At 42.4% G+C, this 13,513-nt stretch overlaps 2 protein-coding genes across 4 annotated transcripts in view; one reads left to right on the top strand and one right to left on the bottom strand.

Moving 5' to 3' along the window:
• DOCK1 (dedicator of cytokinesis 1) overlaps positions 1-13,513 on the bottom strand; it is a 291,813-nt gene that overhangs the window by 177,518 nt on the left and 100,782 nt on the right. The window lies entirely within an intron of this gene.
• INSYN2A (inhibitory synaptic factor 2A) overlaps positions 1-13,513 on the top strand; it is a 43,492-nt gene that overhangs the window by 25,604 nt on the left and 4,375 nt on the right. Inside the window, exon 3 of the mRNA XM_014269764.3 lies at positions 4,427-4,498. Within this exon, the coding sequence (XP_014125239.2) occupies positions 4,427-4,498 (72 nt within the window). The remainder of the gene's footprint in view (positions 1-4,426; positions 4,499-13,513) is intronic.

Below are 13,513 nucleotides of genomic sequence, written 5' to 3'. Positions count from 1 at the left end.
ATGCAAAGATTTTGATGTTTAAGTTGGTGTTTTTTTTTTTAAAAAGCCTCCAGCAGGTGCACAAATTGTGTGTTTCACAGGGATTTAGAGAGTGTAATCCCCCTGGGCTGCTCTGAAAATTGCAGCCTATTCTTAGTTCCTGCCAGCCCATGTCAGCAAAATGGCTGCTCTTCATTATGATATTTTAATGCTTGGGAGTGTTAATTGAGGTTAAGCTCAGGTTGTACCCAGAATGCTAAAAAAAAAATTTAACCTGACAGGAAATGAAAGTCTCCTGAAAATAATATGGAAAAATGTGTGAAAAACTGGAGATGAGATCTCCTTTCCAAGGGGAGATGCAGGCAGAGAAACTGAGCTCACCACATCCATCCTTGCTCCAGGACCTTTGAGGCCAGGTTGGACAGGGCTTGGGGACCCTGGGACAGTGGGAGGTGTCCCTGCCCATGGAATTTTGTGGGATTTAAGGTCCCTTCCAACCCAAACCAGTCTGGGGTTCTGGGATTCCATGACCTGCCCAAGCTCTGCACGCCCAGATGGAAACAGAAAATACAGGATTTAAGGTTAAAAGGATGAAGTTCTGGAGCAATGGCTCCTCCTCAGTGGACATCAGAACAATCACATCCAAAATAGGCTGAAACTCCAGGAGTAACCCTGGGAGCCCAACAGGCCAAACCCAACTTCCATTTCTCCAAAAAGGCGACAGATTTTCTGTAGGAAACTCTGCCTTGTGAAAGACTTGACATTTGAAAGGATTTATTTTTACCAGAAATAACAACTGGTTTACTAACGAAGGACAAAGTTTTGGTCTCTCTCCTACATGGGAATAGTTTCTAAACTACTTTTAGGAGGAAGGAAAAAAAGCAGCTTACTCAAACACTGCATGGCACAAGGAAAGCATCATCACCCAGAACTCTGCTCTCTCCTTTTCCTGGGATCCAGACTCTGCTCCCAAATCATTCCCAGGAGCCAAAACTGATGGAAACTCTGTTTTTCAGGAAGTCTGCCCTGAAAACCAACCCCATTGCCTAAAATCTGCATGGCAGTGCTGTGCCAGTAGTGAAATCCTTGCTGGAGTGAAGAGATGAATTCCATGCAAGTGTTTGTGTAGATAATTATGTGAAAACAAGAAAGCGAAAGTCCAAAGCCCTGAGGTATCAACAACAAAATTCTTTCATGAGGAGTTTAATTTTTAGAGAAATAATTGAATTTACGCTGTTCTAACACTCACATAATTCAGTCCTGGCTAAAGAGCTCTGAAACTGCCAGATGGAAACCAAACACTGGGACACCATGGAGTGTTCTTGGGGCTTTCAGGGAATTCTAACAGGATCACTCAAAGAAGGAAATAATAGAAAATATGCAAAAATCATCTCTGAAAAGCTAAAAGTACTCAGTAAGGAAAAACTGCTTTAAGGAAATTTAATCAAGAATTAAATCCAACTAGAAAACGAATATATCACTGTAAGCAGTGAAGACTGAGAATTGCAAAGATGCTAAAACCAAGCACAGCTGAATGTGGCAGTTGAGAGATCAGGATTTCAAACTCATCATCCAAAAATCATCTCATTTTTAAATAATTACATCCAAGGATGTAAGTATTCATTTTCATCAGCTTAACAAGTCAGCCTTATACCAGCAAATATGCTTTTAAGTATGTGGAAATCTAGAATTATTATGCATTTAAAGACCATCAAATCATAGAATGGTTTGGGTTGGGAAAACCTTAAAGATCATCCAGTTCCAGCTGCTTGCAGGGCTACAGAGATGAATGAAAATGTCCCAACTGGAAAACAACTTTAAACAAAAAACCAACCCAAGCTGGCACCAGCACAGGGTGTTTATGGCTTTACCTATAAAGAGCAGAGCCACGTCCCTCTGAAGGCAGCTATTGACTCTTCTTTATGGCCTCAGTAAATAAAGGCCTTCCCCAACTCATCTCCAGGTTTTAAATGTTGTATCTTTAGTTAGAGCTTTTAGGAGCTGATCAATAGCTTGGAAAAAAAACATTTTACAAGTCTCGGGTTCATAGCAGGGACAATTTGAATGTCAGCTTCTGAAAGGTCTGAAGAGGGGAAATGAAAATCAGGAATTGCTTCTCTTAGAGAGGATAAGAGCAAATATAAACCAGGAGTGGGGTTTTCCCATAAGGAAGAGCACAGCAAATGGACATTGTGCTTTGTGTGAATTCCTCTGCACATCTCAAGGAGAGTGGGTTTGATGCCATTTTGGTTTTTGCATTTTTTTTTTCTTTTTTATGCCCTCTGTATTCTCTGCACATTTATTTGGAGCTCTGTAACCTATTATATTAATACCTAATGCACCAAGTAACTTTGCATGACTTTTCCCTAAACACAAACCAGCACAAATTCCAGAATTCCAAGCCCTGAGAAACACAAGACCCCTATGCTAGGTTGGTTCTCTCTAAGTACCAAGGTTGAGAACAACTCTTCAAGACAAATTTCATGGATAAAGTACAGCTCAGTACTCCAGAACAGGGACTTTACCTGGAGAAAATTGCACCACCACCTCTCCTCCCAATAAGCCCTTTGACCAATTATGCTAATTTCCTAAAACATATAAAAATCTACTCCCCACTGGGATGGAAGACTTTTGTAGGCATCTTTCCATAACTGTCCCTGAAAGCCTTCAATAAAAATCCACTTTTATATTACATCCTACATCCTGAAATTTATCTCAAATTTCATTTTCCAGGTTCAGAAAATGACAGCAAGTTTAGATGGGATATTGGGAAGGAATTTATCCCTGGGAGGGTGGGGAAGGGATGGGATGGAATTCCCAGAGCAGCTGTGGCTGCCCCTGGATCCCTGGCAGTGCCCAGGGCCAGGCTGGAGCACCTGGGACAGTGGGAGGTGTCCCTGCCATGGCAGGGGTGGCTCTGGGTGGATTTAAGGTCCCTTCCCACCCAAACCATTCCACGGTTCCATGATGTGGCTTTTGTGTGATGCTAAAAATCAGCAATATTGGTAATCTGATCATGTTCCTCTGATTAAAAAGCAATTTTGAGGCCAAATAACAACCACCAGCTAGAACAGCAAGAACTCCACTTTCTATTTTGCTTTAAGAAGGAATAAAAAGTCTTAAAAGAAGCAGATTCTCCCTCTCATGAACTTGTGTTGGTGCCACCACAGCGCCAGGAGCTGCACCCAGAGCCCAGAGCCTGTGGCTGTGCCACCACCCCAGCCACTGCTAATCCTTAAAATCGTAAAGAAAAGTGACACAGGCCCAGCTGGTCCTTTCCTGAGCTCCACAAACAGCCTGCAGCACCTCAGAAATGCTGGTTCTCCATCCTGGGCACAGGCACATCACACACTTGGTGCAGTTTCCCATTAACACTTGATATTACATAGGCTGGATATTTGGTCAGGTAAAAATTAAGCTGCTTTTTTTGCAAATTTTTATGCTGGATTTTTAATTTTTGCTGATTGTCAGGGCAGCAGAGGAGCTCTGTCCCTGCAAGGGCAGAGATGCCCCTGGTTAAACAAAGCAGCCCTGAGTAATTGGAGGTCAATCAGCTGAACTGCCTGGGCTGGAGGCAGAACCTCATTCCCTGAAGGAATCCTGACTTGGATCTATTTTCCACATCTCCAAAGTTCCCTGGACAAATTATTTCACCACTTCTTCTAAAAACAACTCTGAAGATATGTTGCCAGCATTTGTTTGTATGTAACAAACTGAGATTAACTTCAAAAGAGTCTAAATTTGTGATTTTACAAAGAAAAATCTAAGTACCAAAGCATAAATATTGAATTAACAATTTTCATTTTAAACTCATCTGCATGCCAGAACATCCATGTTCACAGGCAACTGTTCTGTTTTAATGAAATATATTTATTTTAATGCAAATTCTATGTATTAAATAGTACCTGCATTCCTTAAAAGTCACTTTTTTAATTAAAGTGACCAAGGCAGAGACAAGCACAGGTAAATGAGAAGTCACTGCTGCAAGAGACTTCAAACCAGAGTGTGACAAAGCACAGCTGCAGGCTAAGGGAGCACAGGAAATGTCATTTCAAAGGCATTTTCTTCCTTTTAACACATAAACATCCCTACAACAAATCTTCAGACCTCACTGAGAGGCACAAAATTCCTAAACAGACCTTATGTTGCATTATTATAGTCTGTATACTCCTCCTGATGGAATGGATTTTGTGTTTTGATTTATTTCTTAATGCTCAGAGTTTGGGTAGAGTGAAAGTGGGGAAAATATTAATCCACCCCAAAGAAGTAATTTCTTAATTTAAATTGAATTTTTGGCGCTATTTTCCTAATGTTTGGATTTTTGTATTCAATATTCAAGGTAAAAAAATAATCCTGAAATTCAGAATATTATGAAAATGCTCATGGAAGGGCAAAACTTGTTAAAATAAATAACTTTTTTACTGATGCCATGTTCTTGTCTTTGCAGGCTTTCCTATCGGACCGGCCAGGACACGGCCAATTGTGACACGTGCAGGAACAGTGCATGTATTATCTACAGGTGGGTAAAAATACCAATATTCCCATTTTTCCCTGGGAAAAAGCCAAGATTCAGTCCCTAAGGGAGGCTCAGCAATTGGCCTTGATGTTCCAACCAACAAAACAGAAACTTAACTCCATTACAGTCCTAAAATTCAATATCTGTGGAAATTTAAATCCCAAAGAGATGATTGTGGGCACAGAGCTGTGGGATGGGAGGTGTTACAAGGGGTGAGCTTTGTTTTTAAATTGCTGGAGGTATTTCTGATTTCCTGGCCAACAAGTAACTTCAGCTTTACTTTTATACACCTCTGTACCTACTTCAGATTTATTTTTATGGCAATAACAACTGGACTTGGGAAGTCACTTGGAGAGAGGGTTTGTGAAGCAAAGAGAACCAGATACAGATCCCATCTACAGTTTTGGGGTAAAATCAGGGATGGATGGGATTTTGGGCAGGAATTGTTCCCTGGGAGGGTGGGCAGGGGCTGGGATGGAATTCCCAGATTTGCTGAGGCTGCCCTGCATCCCTGGCAGTGCCCAAGGCCAGGCTGGAGAGCCTGGGATAGTGAAAGTGTCCCTGCTCAAGGGTTGGAATGAGATGAGCTCTAAAATCCCTCCCAACACAAACCATTTCATTTTCTGATTTTATAAACTGGCATTCCTACCCAGTTTGGGGTTTTTTTGGCACGTCCAGTGAAGGAATAACAGGCACTGGGCATGAGGTGAAGCCATCGTGAGGCTGACAATGTTTCACCCTGACAGCTTCATTGTCCTCCTTCTCTGGAGTCCCAAAAAATCCACCTGGCTGTTTGCAGGGGAGGGGAAAACAAACGTGGCTCAGGGTTTCAGCAGCTCAGGCAGTGCAGCACAAATGAAAACGCACAGGATGCCAATTCCAGTGCAGACAAAACTCAAATGAAGGCACCAGTGCAGGATTTCCCCCCTCACTCCTTAATTCTCTGCTCAGCCAGCTTTAGGCAGAACAGCTGGAGCTGTTTATTTATGAATTTTCTCTTCACTGCACATTAGAAAAGGAGAAAAGGATGGAAACCTCCAGCTCCACTTACAACCAACCACAACAGGGCTCTGTGCAGGGCCAGGAACCAATAAATGTCTTTGTTCCTGCTCTGCAGCCAAGTTGAGAAGCACAGAAACACCCAAAGCCTCCTGTGCCTCCCCTTGGCCGTGCAGCTCCTGCCCCAGAGCAGCCTGGAGGGAACAGCACAGCTCCAGCAGGGAATTCTCCTTGTTCCACTAGCTAGGAAAAAAATCCCAATTAAGACATTTTTGCAGATCTTCATTTCTACTCAGTTAGGATTTCAAGTTAAGGAAATTTCCAGCTTCCATTCTTGCACTCAATAGGAATGAAATCCAGAAAAGCAAGTTGGGAGAGTTTTTCTACAGAGAGAGGGCAGGTCCTGCTGCCATTCCCATCTGGAATGTTTTGGGCAGGTCCTGCTGCCATTCCCACCTGGAATCCCTGTGGGCAGGTCCTGCTGCCATTCCCACCTGGAATGTTTTGGGCAGATCCTGCTGCCATTCCCACCTGGAATGTTTTGGGCAGATCCTGCTGCCATTCCCACCTGGAATCCCTTTGGGCAGGTCCTGCTGCCATTCCCACCTGGAACCCCTCTGGGCAGATCCTGCTGCCCATTCCCACCTGGAATGTTTTGGGCAGGTCCTGCTGCCATTCCCACCTGGAATGTTTTGGGCAGATCCTGCTGCCATTCCCACCTGGAATCCCTTTGGGCAGGTCCTGCTGCCCATTCCCACCTGGAATCCCTTTGGGAGGTCCTGCTGCCCATTCCCACCTGGAACCCCTCTGGGCAGGTCCTGCTGCCCATTCCCACCTGGAATCCCTTTGGACAGATCCTGCTGCCCATTCCCAGCTGGAATCCCTGTGGGCAGATCCTGCTGCCCATTCCCAGCTGGAATCTCTATGGGAGGTCCTGCTGCCCATTCCCACCTGGAATCCCTGTGGGCAGGTCCTGCTGCCCATTCCCACCTGGAATCCCTGTGGGCAGGTCCTGCTGCCCATTCCCAGCTGGAACCCCTCTGGGCAGGTCCTGCTGCCATTCCCAGCCGGAATCCCTTTGGATATTTGCCTCAAGCCCTGTTTGCAGGGGATTTTTGAGCAAAACCCAGCTCAGCTTTGTGCCAGTTGAGCAGAATTCCTGCAGCAGGCAAGCAATCAGAGAGCAGAGGCACAGCAGAGCAGGGGAGGCAGGAGCACAGGGGATTATGGAGACAGGATAAGCCAGAAGGGATAAACCAGGAATTCACTGATAAAAGCAGCCTTGGGATATCCTGCAGGAGCTCTGAACACCTCTGGGAAAAGGGCAGCAGCTCCTGAGTCAGGCTGGATTAAATCCAGATGCTCCTTTGCCAAGGGTTTGCATGGAAAACGCTGCAGGGAGGGACCCGAGTCCTCTTTAGGGCAAAACAGCTTTTAGGAACAGAAATTAAAACTGCTCAAGCTGCCAAAAATCCCTGAGTTCTTGGAAGGCACTGGACCTGTCAGCAGGAGGTTCTTAGTCTTGAGCTCGTTTTCCCAATTAACACAGGAGAGACTTAAATATCTACATAAATAAATAAATAAATGATTAATTTATCCCATATAAATATATATATACATTTCCATGTATATACATATAATATATATTCTATATATAATTAATAATACTCTATACAATTACATAATAATAATAGTAAATAATATGTTACTATAATAGTAAATAAATATTGTATTATCATAATAATTCTTTCTATAAAATTATTCCATAAGAGCATTAATATATAAATAATGCCCTTAAGGGATAAATATATATTTAAAGAGAAATCCTTCACTTTGCCTTAACTGACTGTGTGGGTTTTTGCATTTTGATTCAATTTTTAACATTGTAACGCTAAAAAAAATATTTACAGCTGTTTCAAATCTTTATTTTCAAACAGCATCTTAAAGGAATTATTAAGTTACCCAAGTGCATCCTGCAGTGTCAGGCAGAGCACAGGTGAGGGAGAAATTCATGGAATTAAAATCTTCCCCCTCAAGATGAATTTCAGAGTATTGATATAATGGAGCACAAAAACCAGAGACAGTGGAGAAGGCAACAAAAAAAATCTGCTATGCTTTAAAGAGTTTTTAGCATCCAAAATATCAATACTGGCAGGAATAAATTCTAAGAAGAGCCTTTTGGGAATACAGTTATTTTGCATATTAAATTTAATTTTCTGTTAGTATTAAAAATCTCTTTTATATTATTTTGTCTTTATATTGAGATGAATAAATATTTCTTAGTACTAAAGGAAAATCAGATTATTTGCTCGTTTTTTAAAATAAATAGGAAACTGCTGAAATATTAAAAGAGTATCAAAAAGACAAATTAGCAAAACCAGAAGCTGCTTTGAAAATCAGGAGGAAAAGGAAGACATTCCCATTTGGATATTTCATTTTCCTCAGAATTCCACTTATTTCTGCAATATGTTCAGGAACTTGGAACTCCAGAGCCAGGAATCACTCAGCTTCTCTCACTGCACCAGAGCAGCCACAGCCTTAAAACTGTCAGTAAAAAATATTCTTTGTAGGCATGGTCAGGTAGAAATTAAAACAGAAGCCAAAAATGTGATTAAATTAAAAAACCCAACCACTTTATCATTTTATCCAGCAGTTTCAATAACCATGAGGTCACAGAACCCTTCCAAAATCATCTGCTACAAACACAACACAAATTTCTGTCTGATGCTGATGCCCCATGGGCATTTTTAAAGACAGAAAAGAAATTTAATTGGTGGTATTACCAGGACAAAGTCAATTTAAACAGTGAAGAATTTTAATTAAAATTCTGTATATGGCAGTAAATATGCAATTTTGACAGTGCAGTAAAATCTTGCTGTTAGGAAGGAATTGCATTAAAATGCAGAAACTGTAGGAATTCTGAAAAACATCAAACCCAGGTGGACTGAAAACTTCCCAGCCTCTTTTATTCCATAATTATCTTTTCCTGGACCTGCCCTTCCTGCTCCTGTTTCATTTCCCATCCCATGTGAAGGTTAATCCTTGAGAAGGAGAAAATGGAGTTTCTCTGGAATATTTGGTGTATTATTCTCAGGATTTTAGCAGTAATTATTTCTGGGAAGGAGGATTTTGTGGAATTCCAGTAGGAATTCCCTTTAGGCAGGAAGGTCAGGAATTTCCAACGGCTTTTACAAGGAAATTTCAGCTGCTGGAGGGAAACTTCTGGGAGCTGAAATCCCAGTTTCTGACTTGGAAAGAGAACAAATCCACACTCCACTTCTGTGGGGAAAAAAAAAAATCACTCAAAGCTGTCTCAACCATTAATTTGGCTACTTTTTACTCCTTTATTGATTTATGCTGCTGTGCTTTTACTTTATATTAATTTAAGGTGGACTCTCACTACCCAGCAGAAAATATATTATTCAGAATCTATAAAATGCAATTCAGTACAAGAGGTCAAACAGGTTAAAATATGGGGATAAAAGTTAATCAGGCAGCACAGAGCCCACATGGAAGAAATTCACTTTTAAAGGTTAGATACTTAAATATTAATTATTCAAATTAACAAATGTGGCAATAAAAAAGTGAGCATAAGGCATCAATCCCTAGGATAGCAACAGTGTAAGAAAATCAGGTGGTTCAATGCTGAGAATAGCAATTTTCATCACCTTTTTATTTCCTACCCACATTAATTAATTTACATTTTCTCATCTTATCTCTGGACTGTAAGATGAAAAATGGATCTCAGAGGCTCCTGAATGCTGGCAGTGCTTCGGATCCCAGGCTGGGCTGATTTTTGGGCTGAAATTTAGCTGAGATTGCTGGGAAGTGCATTAAGCTCATTTTGATGTGATGAGTGCTTCTCTGGATTCCTGTTTTTCCAGGATGGGAAGCACTAATGCTGTGTCACCCAATTAATGGCACCCACAGGGTGGAATTCTGTCATTCCTGCTCCACCTCCCCATGGTGCAGCTGCTCTGAGAGCCTGGAGGATGTGAGGGGAAATTCAGGTGTCACCTGAGGGGCGGGAGGGAGGGAGGGAGGGAGGGAAGGAAGGAAGGAAGTGGCGGAAGGAAGGAAGTGGCGGAAGGAAGGAAGTGGCGGAAGGAAGGAAGTGGCGGAAGGAAGGAAGTGGCGGAAGGAAGGAAGTGGCGGAAGGAAGGAAGTGGCGGAAGGAAGTGGCGGAAGGAAGGAAGTGGCGGAAGGAAGGAAGGAAGGGGCGGAAGGAAGTGGCGGAAGGAAGGAAGTGGCGGAAGGAAGTGGCGGAAGGAAGGAAGTGGCGGAAGGAAGGAAGTGGCGGAAGGAAGGAAGTGGCGGAAGGAAGGAAGTGGCGGAAGGAAGGAAGTGGCGGAAGGAAGGAAGTGGCGGAAGGAAGGAAGTGGCGGAAGGAAGGAAGTGGCGGAAGGAAGGAAGTGGCGGAAGGAAGGAAGGAAGGAAGTGGCGGAAGGAAGGAAGGAAGGAAGTGGCGGAAGGAAGTGGCGGAAGGAAGGAAGTGGCGGAAGGAAGGAAGTGGCGGAAGGAAGGAAGTGGCGGAAGGAAGGAAGTGGCGGAAGGAAGGAAGTGGCGGAAGGAAGGAAGTGGCGGAAGGAAGGAAGGAAGGAAGGAAGGAAGGAAGGAAGGAAGGAAGGAAGGAAGGAAGGAAGGAAGGAAGGAAGGAAGGAAGGAAGGAAGGAAGGAAGGAAGGAAGGAAGGAAGGAAGGAGAATTTCCCTGGAGGCAGAAAGAGGAAAAAGCCGCTCCGAACCTGAGCAGGCTCCAGCCCTGGAGGTGTCAAGGGACGAGTGGAGGATGGACATGGAGCTGCTGGGATGAGCCCAGAGCAGCTCCAGGATGGTCAGAGGATAGAGCAGCTCTGCTGTGGGGAAAGGTTGGGAGAACTGGGATTGTTCAGCCTGGATCAGAGGCTTTGGGGTGACCTCATTGTCCCTTCCAGTATCTCAAGGATACAGATAGAGAGAGACTACAAAAGTCTGAAGGGACAGGACTCAGGGAATGGCTCCCAGTGCCAGAGGGCAGGGATGGATGGGAGATTGGGAATTGTTCCCTGTGAAGATTCTGAGCCCTGGCACTGCCCAGAGCAGCTGTGGCTGCCCCTGGATCCCTGGCAGTGCCCAAGGCCAGGCTGGACACTGGGGCTGGAGCACCTGGGACAGTGGGAGGTGTCCCTGCCCAAGGGGTTGGAATGGGATGAGCTTTAAGGTCCCTTCCAACCCAAACCATTCTGGGATCCCATGATTCTCTGAAATGCCTCAGCAGCTCCATCCTGAACCCAGATTTCTCTGAGTCAGCAATTCTCCAGTAACCAACAGATCATGAGCAGCTAAAACCTGAAAATGATCCATGACAACAACGTGTGACTGTGCTAGAAAATGAGAAAACCCATCCATATCTCAGAGCTTGTTGCTCCAAACCCTCCCACAGTCCATATGTTTAATCCCAATGGTTCTCACTCCTCAAATTCTGCTCTCAATCCCTCATAGCTCAACTAAATTAGAAAAGGTTCTCTGCTGCCTGCATGCAAAAGTAAATTCATTAATATATATTGTCAAACACAGAAAGCCAAAAAGAGAAAATTCATCTCCCTGAAGGGGCTCCAGGAGAGCTGGAAAAAGACTTGGGATAAGGGATGGAGGGACAGGACACAAAGAATGGTCATCCAGAGGGCAGGGCTGGATGGGATATTGGGGAAAAAATCCTCCCCCATGAGGGTGGTGCCAAAATCAAATCATCCAAGGGCTGCTAGTTGATTTTATTTGGCCGAGTTTTCCTCCGAAAGACAGCACTGATGTACAGGCAACTGCCCTAAAATGGGAAGCTTTGGTTACAAACCTTGTAAGTCTATAGGGATTCTGGGGAGAAAACACAGAAATATTTACCACAAACAGAATTTTACTGCTTGTTGATAAAAACAGCCCCTCTGTTTGGAGGAAGAATTTGGGATAGCATTAAAGATGGAAAAACTCTGAGTCAGTGCTCCCAATTTAACAATATTTAACAACATGGAGGGAAGTGAAGCTTTCGGATGTCCTGACCAGATGTGTCAGGCCAAGGTTTGTGCTATTAAATAATATTTAAAATTCATCTCTTGTTTCTGTAGGGCTTGTTCAGAATTGTCAGTCCATTGAAAAATGGGATTCTATTATTAAAGAAAAAATGCTTCTGAAGCAAATAATTCCCATCTCCGTGTGTCATGCCAAGAGAACAGGAGAGTCCTGGATAATTAAATTAATGGAGTTATTATGGGCAGGCTTAAGGGACAAAATGCAAGTTTGAAAGTGAAAAGAGGCACATGGCAGGAGGATATTTCAGGAAAAGGTCATTTGGAGAGAGGACACCTGGAGATGCTGAGGGGACAGAAATAGCACTGGAGCCAAACAGGATTGGCAGAGCTGTGACAGGTGACACAATCGAGCTCAGGAACACAGCTCAATAACAAAACTATCAAGAAGTGCTACAAATATGGAATATTTGCTGAATTTAATCCCTGGAAGTGGCCAAGGCAAGGCTGGACAGGGTTTGGAGCAACCTGGGACAGTGGAAGGTTGGAATTGGATGATCCTGAAGGTCCTTCCAACCCAAACCTTTCTGGCCATCTGTCATTGATCATGATTAGGAGTATTTCATATGATTGATACAAAATTAAAGGTAAAAATAGTCAGCTGTAGATAACATAGATATGTGATTTAAAAAAAAAAACAAAACAAAAAAAACACCAGGTCTTTGTCTTATTTCTGCACACAAAAATTAAAGCGTAAGTTTGCAATCAAATAATTTACCTGATGGAGCAATTCCATTAAAACACCTCCAATGCAGGATAAACTGATGCTGATAGACACCAATCAATTATTCTGCAAAATTCACAGTTCTAAATGCTGAAATAACACAAATGTTTTCCCTTCAGCCTCTTTATACCCTTCAGAAGCAAAATATTTCCCTTGGATGTGAAGAGCTGAAAGCTGATCTGTGCTGCAGCAGCAATAACATGGGGCCTGTCAGATGGACCAGAACTAAGATGCTTTTTTTTTCCCTCTTGAGGTCTATCTTTAATAGAAATTGATTATATAAAAAATTACTCTCTTCAGCAAGGGGGTTTTATAACAATTTCTTTTTTTTACAGCAATTTTCAGCAGCTCTTAAGAGCTTCCCTGCAAGAATAATGTTTGAAAGGAGTAAAAATGAACTCTGGCAATGCCAGAGCTGAAAGGCCTTTTTATTTTTTCCCCAAAAATACCTGAGGAAAAAAAAACCCAAAACCAGATACAACACATACTAAATGCTGCACTTTAAATGAGATTTTAGGGAGCTCTTAAAGAAGCATCTCCCACATTCCAAGATTTTCTCTGTCTCACTGACGGAATTCCTGTGCTGGGACATTCCCAATGAGGTGATATCCACATCTCACCACTAAATTCATGCTGAACTTCTCTAACCAAGTGGTTTTTGGCAGCCACACAGCACACAGAACATGTCAGCAGTGAAGATAACATTGTTTTTCCATTCACAAGAAGGGATATTGAGCAGTAGGCTTGGAATGTGATTCTGCACCAATACAGCTGCCTCCTGAAAACTCACCATTCTATACTTCCAGCATTGAGCTGAAATTTTTTAAAATTATCTTTGATTTGAAATGGCTAAATGGCTTTTTATTCATTATAAATGAATAAAATATAGAAATAATTATATAATTATATATTATATATAATATAAATATAATATATATAAATATAATATAAATAATATAATATAAACATAAATAATATAAATATAATATATAAATATAAAATATAAATACAGCAATGGGTAAAATACTCTATTTGAATTCTTACCTAACGCATTTCTTTTCTCTGCTATTGAAGTTCACCCAAATCACTGAAATGACAAAACTTTTGCTAAAAATGGATTTACACTCAAACCAAACACCAAATTAGGCACAGCCAGATGTAAAAAGACCTCACATCTTTCCAGCACCCGTTTCTGGGGCTCCACCAGAGTTCTTCCAGTCAGAATCACCAGATCTTAA

This window comes from Zonotrichia albicollis, chromosome 7 (genome assembly GCF_047830755.1).
Source record: "Zonotrichia albicollis isolate bZonAlb1 chromosome 7, bZonAlb1.hap1, whole genome shotgun sequence".
Classification (NCBI taxonomy): Eukaryota; Metazoa; Chordata; class Aves; order Passeriformes; family Passerellidae; genus Zonotrichia; species Zonotrichia albicollis.
Note: the sequence above shows the minus strand (reverse complement) of the source record. Positions and strands in the feature narration are given on the sequence as shown.